Source organism: Bos javanicus, chromosome 10, assembly GCF_032452875.1.
Source record: "Bos javanicus breed banteng chromosome 10, ARS-OSU_banteng_1.0, whole genome shotgun sequence".
NCBI classification, from domain to species: Eukaryota; Metazoa; Chordata; class Mammalia; order Artiodactyla; family Bovidae; genus Bos; species Bos javanicus.
In genome coordinates, this window is record NC_083877.1 from 61190445 (window position 1) to 61215114 (window position 24670).

The 24670-nt window shown below is 42.0% G+C and overlaps 1 protein-coding gene across 2 annotated transcripts in view; it reads left to right on the forward strand.

The window, feature by feature from the left end:
• The first annotated feature begins 1487 nt into the window (after positions 1–1487).
• Positions 1488–24670, forward strand: part of FBN1 (fibrillin 1) — a 264553-nt gene continuing 241370 nt past the window's right edge. Inside the window, exons 1-2 of one of the 2 annotated variants that reach the window (XM_061428847.1) lie at positions 1488–1646; positions 2277–2621. In XM_061428847.1, coding sequence (XP_061284831.1) covers positions 2458–2621 — 164 coding nt within the window. In that variant the 5' untranslated portion in view covers positions 1488–1646; positions 2277–2457. The remainder of the gene's footprint in view (positions 1647–2276; positions 2622–24670) is intronic. The other variant, XM_061428846.1, reaches the window with a different exon arrangement.

A 24670-nucleotide genomic window follows, 5' to 3' on the forward strand; every position in this document is an offset into this window, starting at 1 on the left:
CCTTTCCTTGTAGACTACTCTGTGAGGGGAGAAACATTTCTGCCTTGCTTACCCAGGAACTTGGTTCAACCATGCACCAACTGGTTCACAATTGGTATCCAGTAAATGCATCCTGAACAGAGGCTTGCCTTTACTCAGTCTTGGGTGTGTGATCAAGGCTTCAATTCATGAATCTGCTAAGAGGATTTTAATAGGGCTATGACTTTAAATAGGCTCCATGTTTTCATCTTGGAGACCATGGTGTCATGACACTTCAGCAGACTCATCATCACCATTACAACCCTGTGTAGCCAACATTACTCTTGCCGTCTTACAAGTGGAAAGAAGTTAAATAACTTGCCCAGGTCCCTACAGTCTATTGCCTGGGCACAAATAATTGCTGGTAAGGAAAACCCCTTTCAACAGGATTTCTGTTAGTTTGTGCTGAACTCTTATTTCTGTCTTGACAGCTGGTGGCTACTACACTGGGGATTTTCTGGGGGTCTCCAGTTTCAGTGCCTAGCGCCCCTTTCCCCTAGGGAAATCGACTGCGATTTCCTGCCCTACTATACTCTTACAGGGTGCAGGCAACATGAGGCCTTGCCTATAGAAGGATATCATAAATGGAGTATTCTTCAAAGTCACCATGCTGTGTTTATCCTGCAGAGGCAGGTGTGTGTGTGTGTGCGTGTATATAAGAGAGAGAGAATAGGAACGTCTGGGGAGGCGCAAGAAGGTCCTCCACGAGAAGCCTAGGATTACTTGTGGGCTGGGCCCGAGGACTGTCCCTTCACTGCCTCCACCCCAAATCCCAGGTTCCAACATTCACAGGCCTCTGGGTCGGAATCCCACTCAGACTCTTGAGGTATCTTGAGTTCAGCCTGGGTGACTTGAACTGAAGCTCAGAACCGTGCCTCCTCCCTCGCCTGCACATCAGCCCCTGCGTCCACAGCGGGGGGCCCCCCTGACTTGCCCTGCCCCGGCGTCCGGCCTCTGCTCGGTGCCCGGCCCCAGAGGCGCAGTGAGGGGGCCACCGGGCAGACGGAGATGGGTCTCCTTTAGCGCTGGGGCCTCCAAGCTGCCCTCTCCAGCGCGCATTCTTGGTACAGGTGGCACAGCTTCACGCGCCGGCCGGGCTTCCCAGATCACAGGAGAGGCTAATCTCGGATCTAGATCTCCCAGCCGCGGAGCGGATGAAACCGCTACTCGATTTCTTCCCGTTCCCTTAACTCCTCACCCCAAAACGCAAAATCCCAGGCTGGGCAGGACCGGATCACCTCTGCCTCCTCCCATTGCGCCAATCCTGCAAGCGAGAGAGGCCCCCGCGCCGAGGCGGTGGCTGGCAAAGGGGAGTGGAAAGGGAGGATGGATGGGGCCGAGGGGTGGAGTGGTGATGAGGGGGATGTAGGAGGGGGTGTCATTTTCTTTTTCTTTCTTTTTTTTTTTTTTAAAGTATTTCTCTCGCGAGAAACCGCTGCGCAGACGATACTTGAAGAGGTGGGGAAAGGAGGGGGCCGCAGGAGCGGCGGCAGAGACTGTGGGTGCCGCAGGCAGACAGGCGGCCACAGCTGGGACAGCTGCGGGCGGAGTGGGGCAGCGGCTGCCGCGGCCAAGACCGAGGAACAGCCGCCGCCGCCGCCTTGGGAGCCGGATCCGCCGCTTCTCTAGTGGGTGCAGCCAGGGTCCCCATAGGGATCGGGCGGCCGCCGCGGCTGGGGCTCCAGCCACGGAGGCTTTTGCGTTTGCGCCGCGCCGAGGGCAGAGACAGGGACTGGGGTGAGGGGCTGTCCCGGAACGTCCAGAGCTGGCGCTGGCCCTCCCCTGCCTGACAGCTTCCTGGCCCGGGGCTCCTGGTGCCGGGCTCGGCGTCAGATGCAGAGGGGTGGTGGCAGTGCCCGGAGCCGGCCCGGGATGGCGCGGCGGGCTTCCAGCCCGGCGGCTTGGCGGAGAGGACAGACTGGGGAGCTGGGGCGTCAGAGCGCGCATTGCGCGCAATTCGTGCTAGTAAAAAATACACCCAGCGAGCTCGTCCCGGGGTTTAGATCTGCTCAGGACATGGGGACATTTGCAGCGCTTTTTTCAGGCGGCGCCCGGGAGGCCAAGGGGTTGGCTGGAACCGATGCCGCCGGGGGCCTGGGCTTTTCAGCCAGCTGTGGACCAAACGGTCTTCACTTACCCAAAGTAACTGCGCCACGCGCAGGCGGTGCGCGGGTTGGGCTCGGGAATGGGGACCCTGAGGCTTCAGCATCTTGATGCCCTGAATGTCTCCCCCCGCCTCGGCGATTTGTCTGTTGCAGCTGGCAGGGGCCGCCTGAAGTGGGAGCAGCGCCTGGAGAAGGCGGGAGGAGCCCGGCCCGGGGGACGGGCGGCGGGAGAGCGGGACCCCGGCGGCGCGGCGCGCTCCAGGGCGCAGCGGCGGCCGCGGACACAGCCCGGGGCGCAGCGAGAGGCGGCGGGAGCCCGCGGCCGCTCGGCATCATGCGGCGAGGGGGGCTGCTGGAGGTCGCCCTGGGATTTACCGTGCTCTTAGCGTCCTACACGAGCCATGGGGCGGATACCAATTTGGAGGCTGGGAACGTGAAGGAAACCAGAGCCAACCGGGCCAAGAGAAGAGGTGGCGGAGGACACGACGCGCTTAAAGGGTAATGGATCGGGCCAGCTGCTTTGGTGTGGGTGTCCCCTTCCTCTTTTCCCGAGTATCAAGATCCAGAGGAACTGACAGGGTCGATTCTCGACAGTAGAAGAATTCTTATTAAGACTTCCTGGGAGCACCTTAGAGATGCAAGGGTTACCTAGTCCTCGCTGCAGTTCCTGGCCAAACCACCTTGCTTCTACTTTTAATGGATTTCTGCCCCAGAGTAGAGGTCACGGCTAAAAGGAATCTTGGGCCATTGTCGAGGCTGATTTGGGGAGGCGAGGAGGGTTCTTTGAGGAAGAAGGGGAGGAGCTGCTACTGAGAAGAGGGGCAGCCCATCCTTTCCCTTCATACCAATTCCGGTTGTGTGTAGGGATAGCAATTGCATGGTGGGCATCTTAGTGGATGCTCTGTTTGTAGGGGAGCAAGGAAAGAAAGGAATTCCAAGGACAGCCATTCAGAGGGGACACATAGCTAATAGTTGGTTCTCCTTGAAGTTGCGCTTATTAAAATTAGGGACTGAGTTTTTCCTTTAGATGTCTACACTGGAAGCAGAGCAGGGCAAGTGTTTCTGAGAACTAGTTTTGCCGTTTTAAGAAGCTCCTTATTTCATGGGGGCAGTAATGCTGCTGTGGCAGGCTTTGAATGAGTGTTTTTAACCAGTCGTGTGTGTGTGTGTGTGTGTGTGTGTGTGTGTGTGTGTGTTACCCACATGTAGTTGAACATTTCGCCAGTCTCCTATGCCCCTATTACAGAAAATGTTTCAGCAGGAAGTATTTAAATTAGGCAGGTTGACTGCATAAATATTGTCAGTTTCCTGAATCAAAGAAGGGTGGGAGTGCCCTTCCCTTAAAATTGTTCAGATTGGAAGAGCAGTATCTCTGAGAGTGTTTAAATTCAAGCCTCCATAGAAGCAGCAGGATGGATTGTAAATGACCCATTTTGTCTCTTTGGAGGATTCTGTAATGAATCCAGAGAGTAAATACACAGAGGTTTCTGTTAACTTGTTGCTCTTTTAAATATTTTTAAAAAATTTTAATTGTTTAATTGGGATATAGTTGTTTTACAATGTCGTGTCAGTTCTGTCGGACAGTAAGGTGAATCAGTTATACGTGTACATATATCCACTCTTTTTTAGACTTCCTTCCCATTTAAGTCACTACGGAGCATTGTTGTTCTTTTTTGAGTAGTTATGCAGTTTGACCACATGGCCCTGAATGATCAAATGATGGTGTCCACTTGGATATGTGGCTGAACCTTTCACATATTCTTTTTTGTTATGGGTTGTTTTAATTATATGTATGTAGTGAAATTTGTGTCTGTATGGCCCAGGTACAGAAAGAAAAAAGTCCAGTAAACTGAACAGATGAGTTTTTGAGTGCTGGTCCAGATCTGGGGCAACACAGTGGTCAGAGCTAAGCACTTAGACCTTGGTGATATATGCAGGATTTTCTGACCCCAGGAAACAGTTATGATTAACTTAGTCCCATCTTGGTCTTTGTGGAAAATAAATCAAGAATTCCAACAAGTGTTGGAAAGGAAATTTGCTTATCATATTAAGCTTGATACTGATCAGACAGCAGATATTTTTTGCCCTGTGTGCATGGCCCGTGGCAAGTTCAGTAAATGGACTGAAACTCTGATTTTCATCCATTCTCGAAAGGACCTGATTTAGTCTAGCATTTTTCCTTAAAAAAATATATTTCTGCTATATATATATATATATATATATATTATCTTAGAAGCTAAGCTTGACAGCATTGCTCCTAGGGAGAGATAGGAAGTGGAGGGTTTAATTCTGTGGATGAAGGTCTGCAGGGAGACATTAGGCCTGGCCAGACATTTGTCTCATCTCTCTGGGCTATCACCAACCAGCCTGTTTCCTCGGGAGGCACTGACTCAATGTGAAAACAGAAACTAAGCCTTGCTTTGTTGCTTCACAGGATGTCCATGCTTTTACTCACATCAACACTTGTTTTTTCTGTTTTACATTTTTTTTAAGTTTATAAAGAAACACTTCTCTGTGTTTAGTTAGTATGTAGTTGTTGAGATTTTGCATATATATCAAAAATTTAGCAAATAATTATAACTAACCTTTGTAGCATGACTATATATTAATATACTATAATAATGAACCTTTATAATATAAAGGTTTTTATTTTTATAAATCTTCTGTTATTTATAATGTTATATGTATATAATGTATGCATTATATATATATACATATTTGAGGTAAAAAATTAAACTTTAAAAGGATATACAGTTTAAAATATTTCCTGCCTACCTCTCAGAGACTGTTTTCTTATGTATTTTTCTAGAAATAGCATAATACATGTACAAATATAATATATTCATATATATATATAATCACTTAGATATGTGTGTATATCCTTTTTAATGTCTGAAATGTACTATACATACTGTTCCCAACCTGTCTTACTTTTATCCTGCATCCTTCTATCAACTCATAGAGATCTACCTCATGTGTTCTCTTGGCGTACAGAATCCCGTAATATGGCTGGAACAGTTTCCTAATGATGGCTCTTTAGATTATATTAAAGTTTTTGCTGTTACCAACATTCTTCTACCTGCATGTTGGTGCCCATGTGCATTTATGTGTAGTATAAATTGATGAAGGAAAATATAATTGCTGTTTATCAAAGGTCTTCCCATAGGTTTGAAACGAATGCTGACTCTGTTCTTAAATTTGAATAGCTTTTAAAATGTATTCTCTCTGCTTATTGCTATTACAATCTCACATGAATAAGTCTTTAACCACATCATGCATATGTATACATTATATGCATGACATGCATATGCATATGCATCATATGCATATGCATCATATGCATGTGGCGTATACAACCACACCCTGATGATGTATACATCATCAGGAAGAGCAGTCGTGTGTTCCATTTTTCCAGTTATTGCTTAAAACTCCTATTTTGGCTAGTTGAAATATTAGCAGCTTCAAAATCAACCTCTTTGACTACAGTGAAACCTATTTGCCATTTTGATGTACAGTTTATGAAATGAAAGTAATCTGAAATCCCCAAGTCTGCCTGATGCCCAGTTGGTGGCAGCAACTTTCAGCACCTCACTAAATATTTCCTCTATTTAAAAGGTGCTTTAAGCTCATCAGTGTCTGCCACCCATTTGTCTGGGCTCTCCTACAAGTTACTGTCTTCTTGTCCTTCTCTGATGTGACAGGTGACCGCAGAATTTGCCTGGGTATTCTTCTTGGGATATGTAGTCCTTTCCTGTCAGCTTCCTCGAGTCCCTGCCTAGGGACCTGCATGGTTTTCCCCTCTTTGGGTATGTAGTCCTAGCTTGTCCTTCTCTCCTCCCATCCTGTTGCAGGTGTTTTTTTTTTTTTTTCCTCTCTTCCCACTGGGCAGCAGAAGTTGTTCCACAGTGGAAATTTAAGCATCCTCAAGTTTCTTCCCAGCTTTCACTGTGTTTTCTTAGAGTAAATCGCCAATTTCTGTTTTTACAGGAAATCCTTATTTTTTTATGGAATGAGTGTGGTCCCTATTCACTCTGCAAAAATTGCATTTCTCTCTATTTTGAAATGAGGATTTTGCAAGTTTTAAAAACGTTTTCAAGTAATAAATGTATAATAATTTTTGTTTGCCTGGGCACAGCTTAACATGTGTGAAATGACTTTATGAGACATAATAAAATCCTAGCTTTATCGTTTGAATTTCAGGTCACAAGAATTTTCTCAGCTAAATTCTTAACTTCTGTGATTAGGCAAAAAGTGCGAGACAATCTAATTTTAAAAACACATAGCTCTACTTGAATAGCAATAGTCCAACCAGTCCATCCTAAAGGAGATCAGTCCTGGGTGTTCTTTGGAAGGACTGATGCTAAAGCTGAAACTCCTTTACTTCGGCCACCTGATGTGAAGAGTTGACTCATTGGAAAAGACTCTGATGCTGGGAGGGATTGGGGGCAGGAGGAGAAGGGGATGACAGAGGATGAGATGGCTGGATGGCATCACTGACTCGATGGACATGAGTTTGAGTCATCTCTGGCAGTTGGTGATGGACAGGGAGGTTTGGCGTGCTGCAATTCATGGGGTTGCAAAGAGTTGGACACGATTGAGCGACTGAACTGAACTGATGCACCATTTATGTTTGCCTTATTGCTTTAGCTCCCAGATAAGGAAATATTACAGTTTCCCATCAAAGGGAAAAATTCTTGAGAGTAAAACCCCCTTTCCCCAAATCTCTGATAAGATGGATTATTGCACTTTTATCTGTATTGCCTGGTTTATAAGTGTATAAGACTGGTTGTATTTCACACAATTTGTCCCCTTGTGCCTGATTCCTTTGGTCTTTATTTGTTTATTTTTTTTCCAGGGGTCTTATTACCAAAAAAATACACGCGGAACCGTTCATACACAGGATAGATTATGTGACAGCAAACTCTGAGGGATTAATTACACAGAAATCTGTTATTAAAATAAAGAACTTTAACAGGGCACACAGAAAAAATTCTGCAGACTTTATAAAGTCCATTTTACTTTATAAAGAGGACTTTAAGACTTCACCCAAAGTCAGATAGGCTAAAGCTAAATATGAGGCAAAAATCCTGCAGTGGTATGGTTTGTCCTTTGATTTATTAAGTAGATTAAGTCAAAGTATTGGGACACCATGAAAAAAGAGAGAGATTTTTAAATAAAAGGTTTCAGCAATTCCACATTTTAAACAAGACAGGAGACAAAGTATTTCTGGGATTCATTTTGTAACATTTGAGACATAAAACTTGGTATTAGGATACTCAGACATAGTTTGTTTGCTTTTTCCTACAATAAACCAAACAATAAGCCTAACCAATTTGTGAATTTTAGCCTTAATTTCCAAGGTGAAAATAAGATGTTTTCTTAAAATAGAAATAAACTGTATTAACAATTTCTTTGTGTCTAGAAACCCAACAAATAGGCCTATTCTAGAAACAGGATTTTGTTTCATGAAAATTTTTAAAGAAAGCTGAAATAAAAAATCTTATGAGGGCTGAGTTATATGGCAGACACATGGGAGTTTGATATTTTAAGTTTGTTAAGTTTGTTTGTTAAGTTTGTTGACTTTCCTATTAGATTGTAAAATCATCAGTGGCAAGAAATGAGCATTTTAATACTAACTTGTTGAAGCTGGGATTGAAAGAGTTCATTAATTCAAAAAGTCTTGATCGAGTGCTACCTTGAATTTAGCTTTGTGAAATGCTGGAGACATACTGCCCACAGACTGGAGGGGTTGAATATTTCCTAGGAGAATAAGATGCATTAAAAAAAACTGGGAGGCAACAGAAAAGTAGGAAAAGGCATGGGGTCTAGGAGGAAGTGAAAGTAAATAATAATAACATCTGTAGCAGGGTAGTGATGTTAAGATGACTTTTATGTGCCAGGCATGGTTCTCAGTGTTCTGCATGTGACGGCACATTCAGTGCTCACCCTATCTGTATAGGGCGAGTCCTTTCATTACCTTCCCTCTACAGCTGTGAGAGCTGAGGTATGCAGAGGTTAAGTTTTAAAGACAAATTCTTAATATTAAATTTTCTTTCTCCATTAATTTTAGTTATGGTTTTGGTTTTCATTCCTCTGGACAAAAATGCAGAACTAAGACATTGGTAAAATTCCACTTAAAATTCCTAATATTCCTTCATGCTAGTTCACAAATCCCAGGTATAATTAATAATGTAGTAATATAATATTTTGTCAAACAGGAAGCTTTGATATTTCTGCAAAGACTAATAAAACACAGAGGGGCTTATAGCATGTCTGAACTGTGGATTCTCTGGATAGCACATGCATTTTAGTATTATATCTTGACTTTTATTGAGGATGTCAGGTAACCATCACAGGCATCCTTCATCTGCATTGCCCATGGTTCTGAACTGAAGACATTCCTCATGACATCATTCAGAATCTCTTGCTCTCATGTCCCATGTGAGAAACTTCTCTCAGGATAGACTTGCACGAGGTGTTTCTCTTTCCAGGGGAAACTTGTATCTCTCTTAAGTTTTCATCAATATGATGAGTTATCTAATTCTTTCATTTCATTTTTCACCTTGGTTGCCTATAAGCTCAGAGTCATTAATATAGTGTAATTTTTTACATTAAATTGCAGCAATAATGGTAAAGAATAGCAAGCTCTGGTATATTGTTCACTATTGCATTGTTCATGTATTACTCATTCAACACACAGATCCTTTATGAAGAAGATTATACATACTTGTCCATTTAACAGATGAGGAAACTGAGGGATACAGTTTTTCAGTGATTTTAGTTATTCCTTCAGGGACATAAACTAGTAAGAGATGGAGCTGGGAAATCTGGCTTCTTAGTCAGTGCTCCTTAACCATTGTGTTTTGATGATTCTCAATTACAATAAACCCTATACCTGATAAGTTTCTTCCTTTCGTCCACACTCGTGATACGTTCATTTCCCAAGAATCTTCCGCCATTGCTGTGGAGAAAGGCTCAGTGTTTATTGAAGGCAGACGCACTCCCATGACAAGCGAAGTATCGTTGTGGGAATGGGTTTATTCAGAAATGACTTGGCAGTGGATGACTGTCAGGAACCAGCAAACGATGGAACGTGCTGCCTGTTTTGAAAATAAAATTGTATTGAATACAACCATGCCCGTTTGTCTATGTGTTGTCTATGTCTGCTTGCACACTTACTGGCAGAGTGAGAGTAGTTGAGATAAAGATGGTAGGGCTTGGCAAAACGGAATTATTTGCTGTTTCACCCTTTACAGAAAAAGTTTGCTAATCTCTGGGCTGTGTGATAAATGAGTCCTTAGTAGGACAGAAAACTTATTGAAGGCTGAGTTTTTGTTTGTTTTATCACTAGGGATATCTAGAAACCAGGCACATACTAAGTATGCAATAGGTAATTTTTGAATGGTTGACCAATTTTCATTGACTAATTGGGTAAGGTAAATTATATATATTAGAGCCTGGAGGAAGTACAGGAGAGAAATAAGGAAAAATTTGAGTGAAAAAGGCATGAAACAGAAAGTATATAATGTTCTGGTGATTGAGGGACATTGAGTACAATGAGCAGGGTTTGCACTACACACAGAAAGTATATAATATTCTGGTGATTGAGGGACATTGAGTACAATGGGCAGGGTTTGCGCTACATGGCTCGCGGGCACAGTTCAAAGTGTGCTATGAAAGTAGAGCCCCCTGGAAGTGTGCGGTGAGCCACCATGCATGTCTGTCCGTAGGCCAGGGTGGGAGAGGGACTGAAGGACGCATGGTGTTATACTGTCTGATTGTTGTGAAAGCTGAGGATGGCGACGTGATACAGGATTCTAAGATGGCAAGATGATCAGATCTTGGCCACTCTGGCCGAGGTGTAAAAGGTATATGATATAGCGAGTAAGGAGACTAGAGGCAGGGGGACTTGGAAGGCTAATATAGGAGTCCTGGTGAGAGTGCATGATGGTCAGAGCACAGTGGCCGGGGAGATGTGGTGGTGGTGATGAGGAGGCTCAAGTGGCAACATGAGCAGTACTTGACCATTTGGTTATGGGAGGCTAAGGCAAGGAGGCTTCCAGTGTACATGTACCTCCATGTACATTGAAACATTACATGTAAAAACATTGTAACATTATTAATGAGAAACTAAAGAGAGAGTTATTCCTAGTCTCTTTACTATAAGGAAATAAGCTATTTTATTTGTGTTTTGGTTATCTTATTGCTACGTAACCAATTGCCCAAACTTAGTGGCTTAAAACAACAACAATTTTATTATTTCTTATGATCCTGCAGGCCAGGAATTTGGACAGGATGCAGTGGGGAGTCTTGTCTCTGCTTCCCACAATGTCTGTTGGGTCTGAAATGAGTAAGATGACTTCTCCACGTGTGTTTCTGGTTCTGTGATTGTGGACTGGTGCCTGCAGTCCTGTTTACTTTGGTGTGGTTGAGCTAAATGGATGGACAGAGGAAGGGATAAAAGAAGCAAAGAGCGACTTGTCTGACTCTGCTGGGAGCCTTCCAGATTTCAAAGCTCTCTCCTATGTGATCTCCTGCCTCGGCCGGCCCCTGGGGATAGGCCACTGAGTGTGTTTTTGCAAATGGGGAAACTGAGCCCCAGGTGCAGCTACCAGATTTTGTTCAGGTTAAGTGTCTGTTGGGGCTGGATGGTGAACAATAGCCTCTTCATCTCTGGTCATATGTTTTAACCCCACCAGTTGACCACAGACTGAGATGAATGGCTAAAAGCTGGCTGGAAGGGCCTGAATGAGTTCATATGTTATCAGGGTTGGCTGGGTTTCTTGGTTCTCCTCCATATAGTCTCAGATTGTCTCCCTTTCCCCGTGGACCATCCAGCAGCATCGCCAGACTTTGTACAAGGCAGCTGAGGATACCAAGAAAACAAAAGTGGAAGCTACCAGACTTTCTTCAGACAGTCTTGTCTGAAATTCCATGCAAGTCACAGACCTTGCTCAGATTCAAGGGCGTGGACTAATAAGCTCTGCCTCTTGATGGAGGCGAGGGGCAGCCTGTGTCTACAGGGAGAGGAGGAATTAAGGGGCACAATCTTTGGAGAGTAGCTACCACAGTGAGGCAGCAGGTTTGTGAGAAGTCTAATCAAATGTTTCAGTTCTAACTTGATCTGATTCACTTAGTTTCCCATCACAGTTGCTTCCTTGTGTTTTGTTTACTGTGACCTCAGAATGCTACATAAATAATATATCTCTGTGCTCTTTCAGATTAATGTTAAGGGCTTTGCTCTTACTTTGGCTACACTTCTGCATTTAAAGAATTTGCAAATCCCAGGAATAAGACTATAGTTCCTAAAAATCTGGCAAGTTATGAAACTCCTAATTCCCCCTCCCCACCCTATTTCCTTTAGCCTCTAAGAAACTCAAGGACAAATTTAATGCACAATCACTTAATTTTGTTAATTTAGGTATCTGATATGTTTTATCTTCCTTCTATATGGAATTTTACTTTAAATTTCTGTTAATAGCCCTCTTTTATATATCTGAAACACTTTTTTTTTGGAATCTAGGATTATAATTAATAAACAAAAATAGATGTACAGTTGTCAATAGAACTGATATGATAGTGAGCTGAACTCTATTTTATTTTTATTTTTTTGCATTAATGGAATAGCTACATTGTTCATAGAATAAAATTGGATTAGGAATACAGTCAAGTTTGGATTATGGATCCAAAACTCTATTATGTCAAATCCTGGTCTTAAGTTCCTGTGACTTTACCACTTTCTCAAGTGGCTTTTTTTTTGTTGTTGTTGCTGAAGTTATCACTGAGTCTATTTATTCAGTCCCCTCTGAGGGGAAGGGAGAGAGGAAAATTCACTATCTCTGCCATTCCCAGCCAAAGATGTATTCCAGACGGCAAGCAGGCCCAGAGTGGGGGAACTGCTCCATTAGACAAGTGATTTGGTTCAGTGTTTTGAAGGGTTGTGAATTCCTAGACCATCAGTCATACTTACATTCAAATATAAGTATCCAAACACATTTAAGTCCAAATATAGTACAAGCACTCTGTGGTGTTGGTGTTGGGACATAGGATTTATGTCGGCCCTATGGACTCATTATGTCTGCTGTCAAGTTCGCGGTTTTGAACTGAAGCATAGTAATATCTCTGTTAATAAAGAAATGTATTCCAGAGACAGACAGGTTTTTGTTTTGTTTTTCTGTTTCTTCTCCTTTGCCTCCATCCTCTTCCTCTTTGCCTTCTTTCTCATCACAATTTCCCCCTTGTTTTCCTCTTTCATTGTCATCTCATCTTTTTTTTTTCTTGTAACTTTGTAAGCTGAACTACGTACTAAATAGGGATGATAAAGATCAAATGAGGGTTAAAACATTAAGAAAAAGAAATTCTTAATAAAATGTTCATTTTTTACTTGAGGGTCTTGGGGTGTCCAAAAAGAAAACCAGGGATAATGTTTTTGTTAGGAGAGGGAAGGAGAAGGATTGAGGGAGGCCAGAGGAGAGAGTTCAGAGAAAGTTCTATAGTGGAGTTCCGTCAGCCAGTGGATCTGGGCTAGACAGAGCAGGTGCCGGCGTCTAACAGATCCTGATGACGACTCCTGGCAACGCTGGTACCAGGCTCTTCAGGAGACTGAGGGCTTTTGGAGGGGAGTCAGGACACGAAAGAAAGATACTTGGATGTCAGAAAACATTCCTGTAAAAACATTCAAAGGAATGTAGTGGAAAAGCAGGTTAATCCATCATTTATTACGAACCTATATATATGGTGCCATGTTGCTCGGCACATCTCCCTTGCCTCATAGATAATGGTTCATTGTCTGCCATTTCTGCTGCCCATTCACTGCTAATTTATACTATCATATAATCAGACCTTAATAGGTTGGTACCTTTGCTGAGTAGCTTTTAAAGACTCTTCTTATTTGTAGATTTTTTTTTTTTCACGATTCAGATTTTCCTCCATTGTCAGGCCATCCACCTTCACAAAACATTACAAAATATTTATAGTGGGACCAACTTTAGAAATTTATAGATGCTTAAACTGAGGCCCAGAGAAGTTTCATTAAAAGTGTTCAGGGTACTAATTTTTTCTTCTTAACTTCATAGGTGTGGAAGCATAGCCATACCATAGCATAGGGGATTTAAGTAGAAGTATGTTGTTGGGCTTCCCAGATGGTGCTAGTGGTAAAGAATCCTCCTGCCATTTCTGGGTTGGGAAGATCCCCTGAAGAAGGGAATGACAACCCACTTCAATATTCTCACCTATAAAATCCCATGGACAGAGGAACCTGGCAGGCTACAGCCTATGGGGTTTCAGAGAGTCAGACACGACTGAGTAGACACAAATGAAAAATGATGTTGTTGGGTAGGAGATTATGCTTCTTGTTTGTTTTCATACCCTAGAGAGGGTGACTGTTATCTGTAAGTCCTCAACTGTACTGCAAATGAGCAAAATGCCTGCATTGCGTGGGCATGGACATTTTTCCTGTTCTTGTTTATTTGGCCTTAGGCAGGGTGATCAGTCTGTGGGCAGCCTTTATGGCAGGCTGGGCACTGGGGTTTTAGCTCCCTAGTCCTACCCTGCTGTCAGTGAAAGCCTCCAGATTAGGTGAGGTTGAGTGGGGTGGGGCTTTTTAAGGGAGGTGGTTGCTAGTAAGGGGATGGGAGAAAGAGAAATGGGAGGCTCCTCTGGGAGTCTCATGGGTGTAATCCTCCCGTCCCCACAGGCACACTGATAATTAGCAATTAGTCCTGGGATGAACCCTGGCAATTCTAGGTCTATAAGCTCAGACTCTTATCTTGTAACTCATCTTGATTCAACTATCTACACTACCAGTTTATACATTTAGATTCCATGAAATAAGTGTGCCTGTGAAGAAGAAAAAACAATCTTAAATTCTTCTGTATCATCTATCCCACCAATTTTGTAGAACACTTGCCTACTCCAAGTGACAACGATTTATTGAGCATCAGCTGTGTTTGAATTGGACCTAATGCCGAATTCTCAGAATGAACACCCTGTCTCAAGCCTGTTGATACTATTATCTTCTTCCAGTGATTCTAGGCAGAACTACATGTGAGCTATATTTCTCCCTTTACTGTTGGGGTTAATGTCCAAGGCAACATGAACAAGTACCTTTCAGGGAAGGACTTGAGATGCAACCTTCAAGTCGACACCTGGTTTTTAATCTTTCGTGGACTACTGCTGCCTCACACCCCAGAGTTGAGGCCACTGACCTCAAGTTTGAAAATTTTATATCCCATTACCACCCTATGAGCTCTGTCCTCCCCAGGGCCACATAGTTGATGTTTTAGCTGGAATCTGAGAAAGTGTCTGCACATTTCCTGAAGAGTTGGCTAGGAGCGATTTGGCAGTTCAGTCATAAAAACCCAGAGCCAGCGGCTGGGGTATACGTTATAATTACTTCACACTGCTTCCTATTTGAGCCTGGTTGTGGGTAGCTGGGTAGAGTGGTATTGCTTGTGGGATTATATTTGAAGGACCAAGGAGTCATTTTCAATGAACTCTAATAACTGTTGGCTGTGTTTTCAGGGAGGCTTGGAAGTGTGGATACAGACATGCCTGGGGTCAGATTCTGGCTCCATCACCTACTAGGCAGGAATCTCAGACAAGTGGCTTGACCTGGCTGAGCCTCAGTTTCCTCACTTGTAAAATGAGGTTGTAATATTCACCTCTCTGAGTTTCCTAAGATTGAATGAGAGGATACATTTCAAGTTCCTAGTATAATACCTGACGGATTTATCTACAGTATACAGCATATACAATTGTATATATACAAGACAATATCATTGCTATCTGGCTATCAAAATCTCCACTTTCTCATCTTGAACATAATTACTTTCAGAAACATAGGAAGCAAACTTGAACTTCAAAAATTTTTAAATTATAATCTTAATGGAAATTTACTTTGTTTGTGAGGTCTGGTTAAAGTGAAGTTGCTCAGTCGTGTCTGACTCTTTGCGACCCCATGGACTGTAGCCTACCAGGCTCCTCTGTCCATGGGATTTTCCAGGCAATAGTACTGGAGTGGATTGCCATTTTCTTCTCCAGTGGATCTTCCCGACCCAGGAATCAAACCCAGGTCTCACGCATTGTGGACAGATGCTTTACTGTCTGAGCCACCAGGGAAGGTCTGGTTATATATACCTAAAGGAGACATGCAGATAAGATTTGTATTTTTCAATTTTCCCTTCCCCCAGATTATTTATAATTAATATTGGCCCCCACGCCCTGCCAATTCCTCCAAAAAAGTTTGCATTTTTTTACTGGCAGATCTGGCAAATGGCTTTGTCTCCTTCCTGAGGAACCTTCCCCCCGCCACCCCCCAAGAACCTTTGTGAAAAGAATTTATATTTCAGGAAATGGAAGCACTAGTCTGAAAACCACTTTCATTGGCAGTATTGCAAAGAGATACCCGGAGAGTTGGGACTCTTTGTGGTTAGGTTGTTTGGGTATTTTGGAAATGGGCTTTAATTGCCTTGTCAGAGTAAGAGTTTGGTTATGATCAGGTAGACAGGATGACCACCGGTAATTCCAAGTCATACTGCCTTTTATCTCATGATCTCACAGGTAAAGAGAGAAACTCTTTCCCAGCTTCCACACATCAGATCTCAGAGAGAACTCTGGCACTGCTCCTGTCACATGCCCCTCACTGTGGCCGAAGAAATGGGGCAAGTAGGCTGGCCAGGACTGAGGGGTGTGAAATGGTTTCCTCTTTTCTAAGAGGAGTTAGGGTAGCAAAAGGAGGAAGAGATGCTGAGTGAAACACAACACATCTGCTCTGGACCAAGAAACCTCTCCTTCCCACGTTATTCCCATACCCCAGGACTCATTTCATCAGTCGTTGCTCTTCTCTCTGGACGCCGGTGGACAGGCCTCGCTTGTGTGATCTGGGGCTGGACTGACTCAGGTTGTCCACCCTTGAAAAGAGCCATTGCCTTCACTTTCCGGCTGAGCGTTCCCATCCTTTGGCTTCATGCCTTGCAGCAACATAGTGCTCAGTCAGTACAAAGGGATTCTTATGTGTCGTTTTTCTTCTGTGCCCTATTTCTTTTGAGAAGTTGAAAATCGTTGTAGTTTTTTCATTTGCCTTTAATGATCCCATTTTTATTTTAACGAGAGTTGGCTTTCAGTAGTTTAAGAGAGATCTTAAACTATTGAACATCTGGGAAAGTGGGCCAAAACATACTTTATCTTAATTTAGGCGAAGCTTTGGTAGAATTCCTATACCCTTGCACCCTTACACATTAACCTCTAGTTAACTGATTGGCAATAAACTCTAAGAAATTGTGGTTGCTTTATATTCATTCACAGCCTATAAAAATAAAAACTTCTTTAAATAAGGAATAGTTTAAACAGATAATAGTTATTTTTCTGCTTGTCGTTAAAAATGTTCAAATTACCTAATATCTCTTATTCCCATGGGATAAATCACACAACCAAAGTTAATAAAAAAGCAAAAATGCAGAAACAAACAAATACCAGGTACTTTGTCTGCTCTGCTAATTTCCCAGGAAATAAATAAACCTCAAATAAAAAAATAATCTTTTATTTTTAAACTTTTGAAAGCCTTTCAAGAATCTTATAAGAATATGCAAGTCAGGTTTTCCTTCTTTTTTTTGGTCAACAGTTCTGACATTATGTTGGTGAACATTTGGCCGAATTCTAGACAAGAGGATCTAATTTAATCTTGGATTGATCCAGGTGCTTATTTGCATTTGGGCCTCTCCTTGAAACATTGTCACCATTGAAGAATCAGGAAACATATCAGGCTTCCTCACTAAATTATTTCCTCCTTTCATTTCCTATTTCCCATGACTGTAAGAATTCTTCCATTCGTGAAAAGGCAAAATTCAGCCTTCTTATGGACCTGATGCAAATCAGTCCCCTTTCCTTCAAACTCTTGTTAACTGATGGATTTATGTTTTTGTCATAAAGAAAGATATGGTTCCGAATCATGTCAGAAAGTAGTTTAGTGCCCAAGAAAACCCACTCCCTGGGCTGTTATTTTCACAAGGGTGAGTAAGTCATTTGTTCTGAACATTAGCCTTATTGAGTAGCTGCGTATGTGAGATTCACAGAAGCATTTTGGTTAGTTCTTGCCTCTTGCTTAAGATGGTAAACATGTTGGAATTGGACTGTTGTTGGCTTTTATTGGTAGTCCACATCCCACTCAAAAATGTTGAGTTACGTAACAGGTAGAAATGGTTCTTATATGAAGGGAAAAAATAAAGCAGAAGCGTGGTGTTGGGATGTATGGAAGAGTAGGGCTACAAGAAGATCTAGGCCAGATGCTGCTGCAAAGTTGTTGTTTTCTAACATTTAATATGGAAAATTTCAAATATATACAAAACTAGAGGGAATACTGTAGTGAAGCTCCAATTTCAGTAGTTATCAATGAATGGCCAGTCTTATTGTAGCTACTTCTCTTCCCTGCCACAGATTTTTTTAAAGTAAATCCCTGAAAAATAATTAGTCACCATTTCAATATGCATCTGTAAATGATAAGGACTCTTTAAGAAACAAACACAATATGACTATCATTTTTCAAATTAGCATTAATTAAGAAATATTATCAAATACCCAGTACTTGATGTTATTTTTATATTTGATAATATTGTGTAAACTTGATTAGTATTATCCAATTTCCCTGATTAGATTATAAACTTTATTTTTTATAGTTCATTCAAATCAGGATCTAAATTAAGTCCATCTTTTAAGAGTAATTGGTTGATAAATCTCTTAAATATTTTTAAATATATAGATTGGCCCTCTTGTCATTTTTACTTATAATTTATTTACTGAAGAAATGGATTCATGTTATATATCACTTCTAAAAATCTGAACTCAGAAACAAAGAGAAGAATGGTGGTTTCTAGGGGCTGGCGGGTAGGGGAAATGGGGAAATACTGGTCAGAGGGTTCACACTTCTAGTTATAAGGTGAATAAGTTTTGAGGATCAAAGGTGCAACATGATGAGTATCGCTAATAATGTATTATATGCTTGCAAGTTGCTAAGAAAGATCTGAAATGTTCTCACCACACATACACACATATACACGCACATATACACAAAATAGTAATTATGTAACCAAGTGGAACTAATACTTTGGTGGTGATCATTTTGTAATGTATAAATGTATCAAATTGTCATGTACTATAGTTACAATATTATCTGTCAATCCTATCTAATAAAGCTGGGGGAGAACAAGAAATTGGTTCACGTCCTGTAGAGCAGTGGCACTTAAAATGCCAGACCATTAGCTGCTTGTTTTCAATCTGTGATGAGACGAAAATCATGTGCCAGTAAATGCAGTGTGTCACTAAGCACACTCTTTAGTTGAGCTGTTATTTTTTTTCATAGCAAGGCTTTCTAGATGAAGGAAGCCGTGAGATGATTTACATTCCAGCTTAAGTTCCTTATCTCATTACAGATGAGTAATATATGGTGTGTGGACTAGCACTGGTCAGTCCTTGGGCCATCCTTGGAGCGCAGAGCTTCAGGGTTCTTACAGTCTGTTGATGACTGCATCCCAGGGGTTGTGGCCACCGTGTTCTGTCCCCTGTTGTTGTTGTGACTTGCTAGAGCTGGGAACTAGATTCAATTCAGAATCAACTTTTTGGCAAGAAGACTTTGTAAGTGATGTTTGTACTTCCATTCAAAGGTACCTTCTGGTCTGCTAGCCTCTCTTTTTGCAATGTCAGCTGCCATTGATGATCATTGTCTAGGTCCGTTAATTTATTAGGCTAGAAGAATGGGAATATTTGAATTCTGTCATTTCTTATTTGTTTATTAGCACTGGAGAGTTTTATGTCTAGTTTTGAACTTACACTCAATGCCTCACACCCAGCGACGTCTGCAGTGCTGCCAGACATGCTTTTTCCACACTTGTCTAAACTGACCCATGACTTTGAGGGTTGGGAAAAATTATTTAACATCTAATGCTGAGGCCTAGCAGTGATGAGGTCTAATAGTGTGGAACATTTACACAGAAGGAACCAAGCATTTGAGAGGGCAGACAAGGAAAGATATAATTCTGCAGGGGCCCATTCCTTTCCCCTCTGCCCATGATTTTTTGTGCAAGTGAAGACAGAGACTCTCGATGTGTCATTTTTGTTTACAGTAGGAGTTTCAGGCAAGGGGTTATAAAAAGTTGGTGAGATTTTGAACTATGAGTGGATAGAAGAAGATGTTTGCAGATATTTTAACATTCACAAGTGAATGTTTTTACCCTCATTTCTTTCATTGCTTTCCTAGGAACACTCTTTTTATTTAAGAAATAGGCACTTTTAATTATACCTATTGTAGTAATCATTTTACCATTTAAGTCATATAATTAAGCACCTTAAGCTTTTACAGTGTTGTGTGTCAATTAGTAAGCTTAGTCACTCCATCATGTCTGACTCTTTGCAACCCCATGGACCAGGCTGCTCTGTCCATGGGATTTCCCAGGCAAGAATACTGGAGTGGGTAGCCATGCCCTCCTCCAGGGGATCTTCCTGACCCAGGGATTGAACCCGCATCTCTTATGTCTTGCATTGGCAGGAGGGTTCTTTACCACTAGTGCTGCCTGGGACATATGTCAATTACATTCTCAGTGAAACTGGGAAAAACAATCAAAAAGAAATAGGAACTAATATAGCTTTAGTGATTCAAATGAAACATTCTGTAAAGCACTGGTATATCCAAATCCCCTTGGGAAAAGTATGCAGGGATAAGAACTGCCCCAGTGGCTTCATTCTGAGTGTTTGTGGGGGATTGTGTGTGTGTACATGTGCTCATGTTAACATACAAGTTGTACTTCCTGCGTTTCATGTCAGTAAAAGATGCACGCCGTTCTTTGAGGTCTGACATATTTCTACTGCTTGGTATCAAACTCCCTGGGAAACTGGTAGACTTTTTAAGAACAGAAGCTTTGTCGTTGGGAGCTGCTACACAGGGGATTTGGAAACCGCTTCCCTGGTGGCTTAGAATGTAAACAATCTGCCTGCAATGCAGGAAACCCGGGGTTCGATCCCTGGGTCGGTAAGATCCCCTGGAGAAGGAAATGGCCACCCACTCCAGTATTCTTGCTGGAGAATTCCCTGGAAGAGGAGCCTAGCAGGCTACAGTCCATGGGGTTGCAAAGAGCTGGGCACATGTGAGCGACTGATTCTTACTCTTACTAGGTAAGGAGGTAGAATGGGTGGATGTGCCAGTGTCAGTTCCTTCTCAGAGGCTGGCACTATGTGGAAGCAGTGCCCATTCTTCTCAGTGATGAAATATGAAGACCGTCACCTTCCCCAGAGCCCACAAAGTATTGAGAGCACAGTGCTGGCATCACTCTGGCTGAGCAGGATATCTTTTAGATTGGATTTCAGGGCAGAGCTGTGCTGGTGTTTGGGATGGGAGTTGCTACTTTCTGTGTGTGATGGACAGTGTGCCGGCAGCCTCTGAATTAGGTCATAGAGACATGAATCTGGAGAGTTTTTTAGAATATCATTTGGATCACCCTGGCCTTTGTGCAGCTTATTGTCTTCCTAAGATGGGTCAGATAGTTGCCTGCATGACCTGATAATTTTGCCTGAAGCTGCTTTTCAAAAGACAGGACGTACCCATGTTCAGCATATACACAAAGCACATTCCAATGGCAGCTAGGAGTAGGTGTTGAATTATCTGCATTTTGAGTCTCTACATTGCTCCCCACCCACCCACTCCCCTAAACACTGAGCATGTTAAGAGCTGAGAGATTTTTTTTTTTTTTAAACCAGGGTGACCAGGGCAGGATATTCACCATGTAGAAACTTTCAGAAATAAAAGTACTGGTCTGTAGGAGTGAATGTTTCCAAGATGTGTTCCTTTTATCATTGCTTTTCTTTTCCGGTATACTTTGTGAGATGTGTCTTAAATTTTTTGGTTCTGCAGACCTCAGAAAAGAAAATCAGAGCACGCAAAAAAATTATACACAAATGAGATTATATAAAGGAACACATTCTCTCTGGGGTATTTATGGAAACATCTTTCTAATCTCTAATCTAAAATCTTTAGTACTGGCCTTGGAATGTTTTATTAATAAATTCTTTTGGTTTTTAATTAGTGATTTATGACATGTTTCCATTGGGTAGCCTTTGAACTATTACTTCACTTCTCTGAATTTCAGTTTCCTCATCTGAAAATGAGCACAGCAAATCATATTCTTGATAGAATTTAAGGGAAGAGTCACACAATCATTTACAAAGCTCTCTAAAAGTTGTTCATTATTATTTTTATTCTACATTGTGACTTCATATGGACTAGATAAATTCAAGATTCAGTCAAATTCCCTTAAGTTTTAATTAGGCTATTTTTATTCAAAAAATTTCCAGATAACTAATTTTTTAGAAGTAAATGCTTACAACTTGCTTAATTTGTGAATTGTTAATTTCTATGAAATAATCTCAACCACAGCGTGCCATTAACTGACTTCTTTTAGAAACAAACTCTATCAATGATCTATTCCCCCCCCCCCTTTTTTTTTTTTTGTTCCTTAGCAACAGTCTTGTCTCTGTTCTGATGATAAGAATTGGTATAAAAATGATTTTAAAAGATCCATTTCCTATTGACTCTTATGAAATAGAGTTTGAGATTCAAGCCCTTCAAAGCTTTTGAAGCTGTAAAATATTTTCAAATGATCCATCTGAAAGAAGGAAAAATTTTACTGTCATATTCCATGAATTCTATTTATCTGGGTCTTTTGTTATTTGATTTTTCATTTTAATTTTTTAAAATTAAAAAGTGGATAGAAACATTGATTTCTTATTAGAAATTGTGTTTTTCATTATTTTATTTTATTATTTGGTTTCTTAGAAACATATTTATATTTTCATCAAATTAAATTCTCACCACTCTGACAGAATTCTAACTTAGATTTCTTAGTTGGAAGTACCTGTGAAATTCTAAGCCTTCATTTACCATTTAAGATGCAGGTATTGTGCTAGGTGCTAGGGCTGTATAGATCTGTCTTTAAAGGGCTCACATTCTATATAAAAGAGAGGGTAATTAATCAGTTCCAGGGAGTCTGAAATGCTCAAATAACCTGAGTATAAGAGCAAAGCCACCAAATAGCATTCAAAAATGACCTGTTTCCTTGCTTCATTTGGAAGCCACTCTTTCTAGAATTGGCTCGCTGAAACTTTGGTCTGTGAACTAGCCCTGGGTCCTGATTTTACATCATAGTTTCTGGGATCTTCTGCTTTGTAAAATAATGCAGGTACATTGAGAATTAGAATATCCAATCACTCCTCAGTTTTTAAGTTCCTGATTTATGGACTTAGGGATATCCCATACTGGCCCTAATGGGCTCCTGCTGGGGGTGGGGGGTGGCCTTGGGCCTGGGGCTGGGCAGCCTTCCAGCCAGGCTGCCCTCTCAGGATTGCGTGGAGTGGCCTGAGTTTAAGGTGGTTGGTGCTCACAGCTCACTGGGCAGCTGGCTGGAGCTGCAGGGACCATGGGTTTGAGTGGCCAAGTTTCCCTCTGGTTGCCTGCCGTGGAATGTGTTTTCCCATAGAAACAACATTTTAAGTCTGTGGTCAGGTTCCCAGACCAGCCTACAATAGCCCATTTAGCTGATAATGTGGCCGAGAGACTGCTATTTGACTAGCCCGGGGACCAAACCACCACCTATTAACATTGTTTCTATTGGAAAAGCCTGTCCAAGTTCTAAATACCAATATAGAAATGACATTTTGGAACCCTACCTGTTTGTCAGCTGGGAGCTGCCAGTCCTCAGAACTGGAGAGTTGAATCACTCTGCCCTCCCGGCTGCTGAAGGACACCATTCTTTTCCCTCAGCCTGATCCCATTGGCTGGCTTTCCTGTCTTTTCCTGGGGCTGCCAGGACATTCAGAAGATATTATCTCCTTGGACAGAGCTCTCTGTTTGAGAACTTCTGGGAAGTGGTGAGAATCGTGGTTTCAATCCCTTATTTCTTCTGTGGGTGGTAAAGAGGTGGGAAGGGACCAGTTGGCCGTTGGGAGTGGTGAATTCCGTAGGACCATCCTGGGCCTGCCTGTTCTGGATCACCTGTCTACTTTACTTGTTTGCATTTCAATCATTTCTAGAATTTTGCCCACCCTTTAGAAAAGTACAGTGTGGCTTTGGCTTGGGTAAATGGAGCAAATATCCCAGTCTAAGAAAATAACCACGCTCGTCTTGAACTCATGGGTAAATCCAAGGGATTGCTGGGTTCTGGGAAACAGTTCTTCCGAAGCACCATGAGTTTATGTGATACCATTGGTTAAATCCTTGTAGAGGCTGGAGAGACGCAATTATGAGGCACATTTTATTTGTTGTTTGTTTTTTATTTTTTTCCTGTTTTGAAGAAACCCCTCCTCATCCTTACAGGATTGAATAGTAATTTCAAATTCATAAACAAATACACCTCTCCCCATGTTTAGATGGGAGTTCCTTTTATACTCACAACCAGTGGTGTGATGCCAGCGGGCAAGATACAGATCCCTTGCCTTGGAGAGAAGTAGGTTTAGTGCAAGTTTACCATAACAGAAAGCTAGTCAAACCATTACCTTTAGAAGTTTGAGGGGGTCACATGGGTGGTTTAGTGAACTGTGCAGACTTGTGTGTTCCCAGTATTGTGTAATCCACAGTTCTAGACATAGAAAGTGCCCTGTGCGGTCAGGAGGATCAGGACTTGCCACACACATCCGTGTGCTTCTGGTTTTCTTGGGTCAATGTCTGGTTTCCTAGTCCAGTGCACCCTGTGGCTTTAAATTCTCCCTTTTACAACTTTTAATTTTTTTTCCAAAGTAAAGCAAAGACTTGCACATGTTCCAATTCAGGTCTCAGTTTAGTTGCTCACTCATGTCCAACTCTTTGCAGCCCCATGGACTGCAGCATGCCAGGGTTCCCTGTCCATCACCAATTCCTAGAGCTCACTCAAACTCATGTCCATTGAGTCGGTGATGCCATCCAAACATCTCATCCTCTGTCATCTCCTTCTCCTCCTGCCTTCAGTCTTTCCTAGCATCAGGGTCTTTTCCAATGAGTCAGCTCTCCGCGTCAGGTGGTTGAAGTATTGGAGTTTCAGCTTCAGTATCAGTCCTTCCAATGAACACTCAGGACTGATTTCCTTTAGGATTGACTGATTGGATCTCCTTGCAATCCAAGGGACTTTCAAGAGTCTTCTCCAACACCATAGTTCAAAAGCATCAATTCTTCAGTGCTCAGCTTTCTTTATAGTCCAATTCTCACATCCAGGCATGACTACTGGAAAAACCAAGCTTTGACTAGATGGACTTTTGTTGGCAAAGTAGTGTCTCTGCTTTTTAATATGCTGTCTAGGTTTGTCATAGCTTTTCTTCCAAGGAGCAACTTTTAATTTCATGGCTGTAGTCATGATCTGCAGTGATTTTGGAGCCCCAAAAAATTAAGTCTCTTACTGTTTCCATCATTTCTTCATCTATTTACCATGAAATGATGGGACCAGATGCCATGATCTTAGTTTTCTGAATGTCAAGTCTTAAGCCAACTTTTTCACTCTCCTCTTTCACTTTCATCAAGAGGCTCTTTAGTTCCTCTTCAC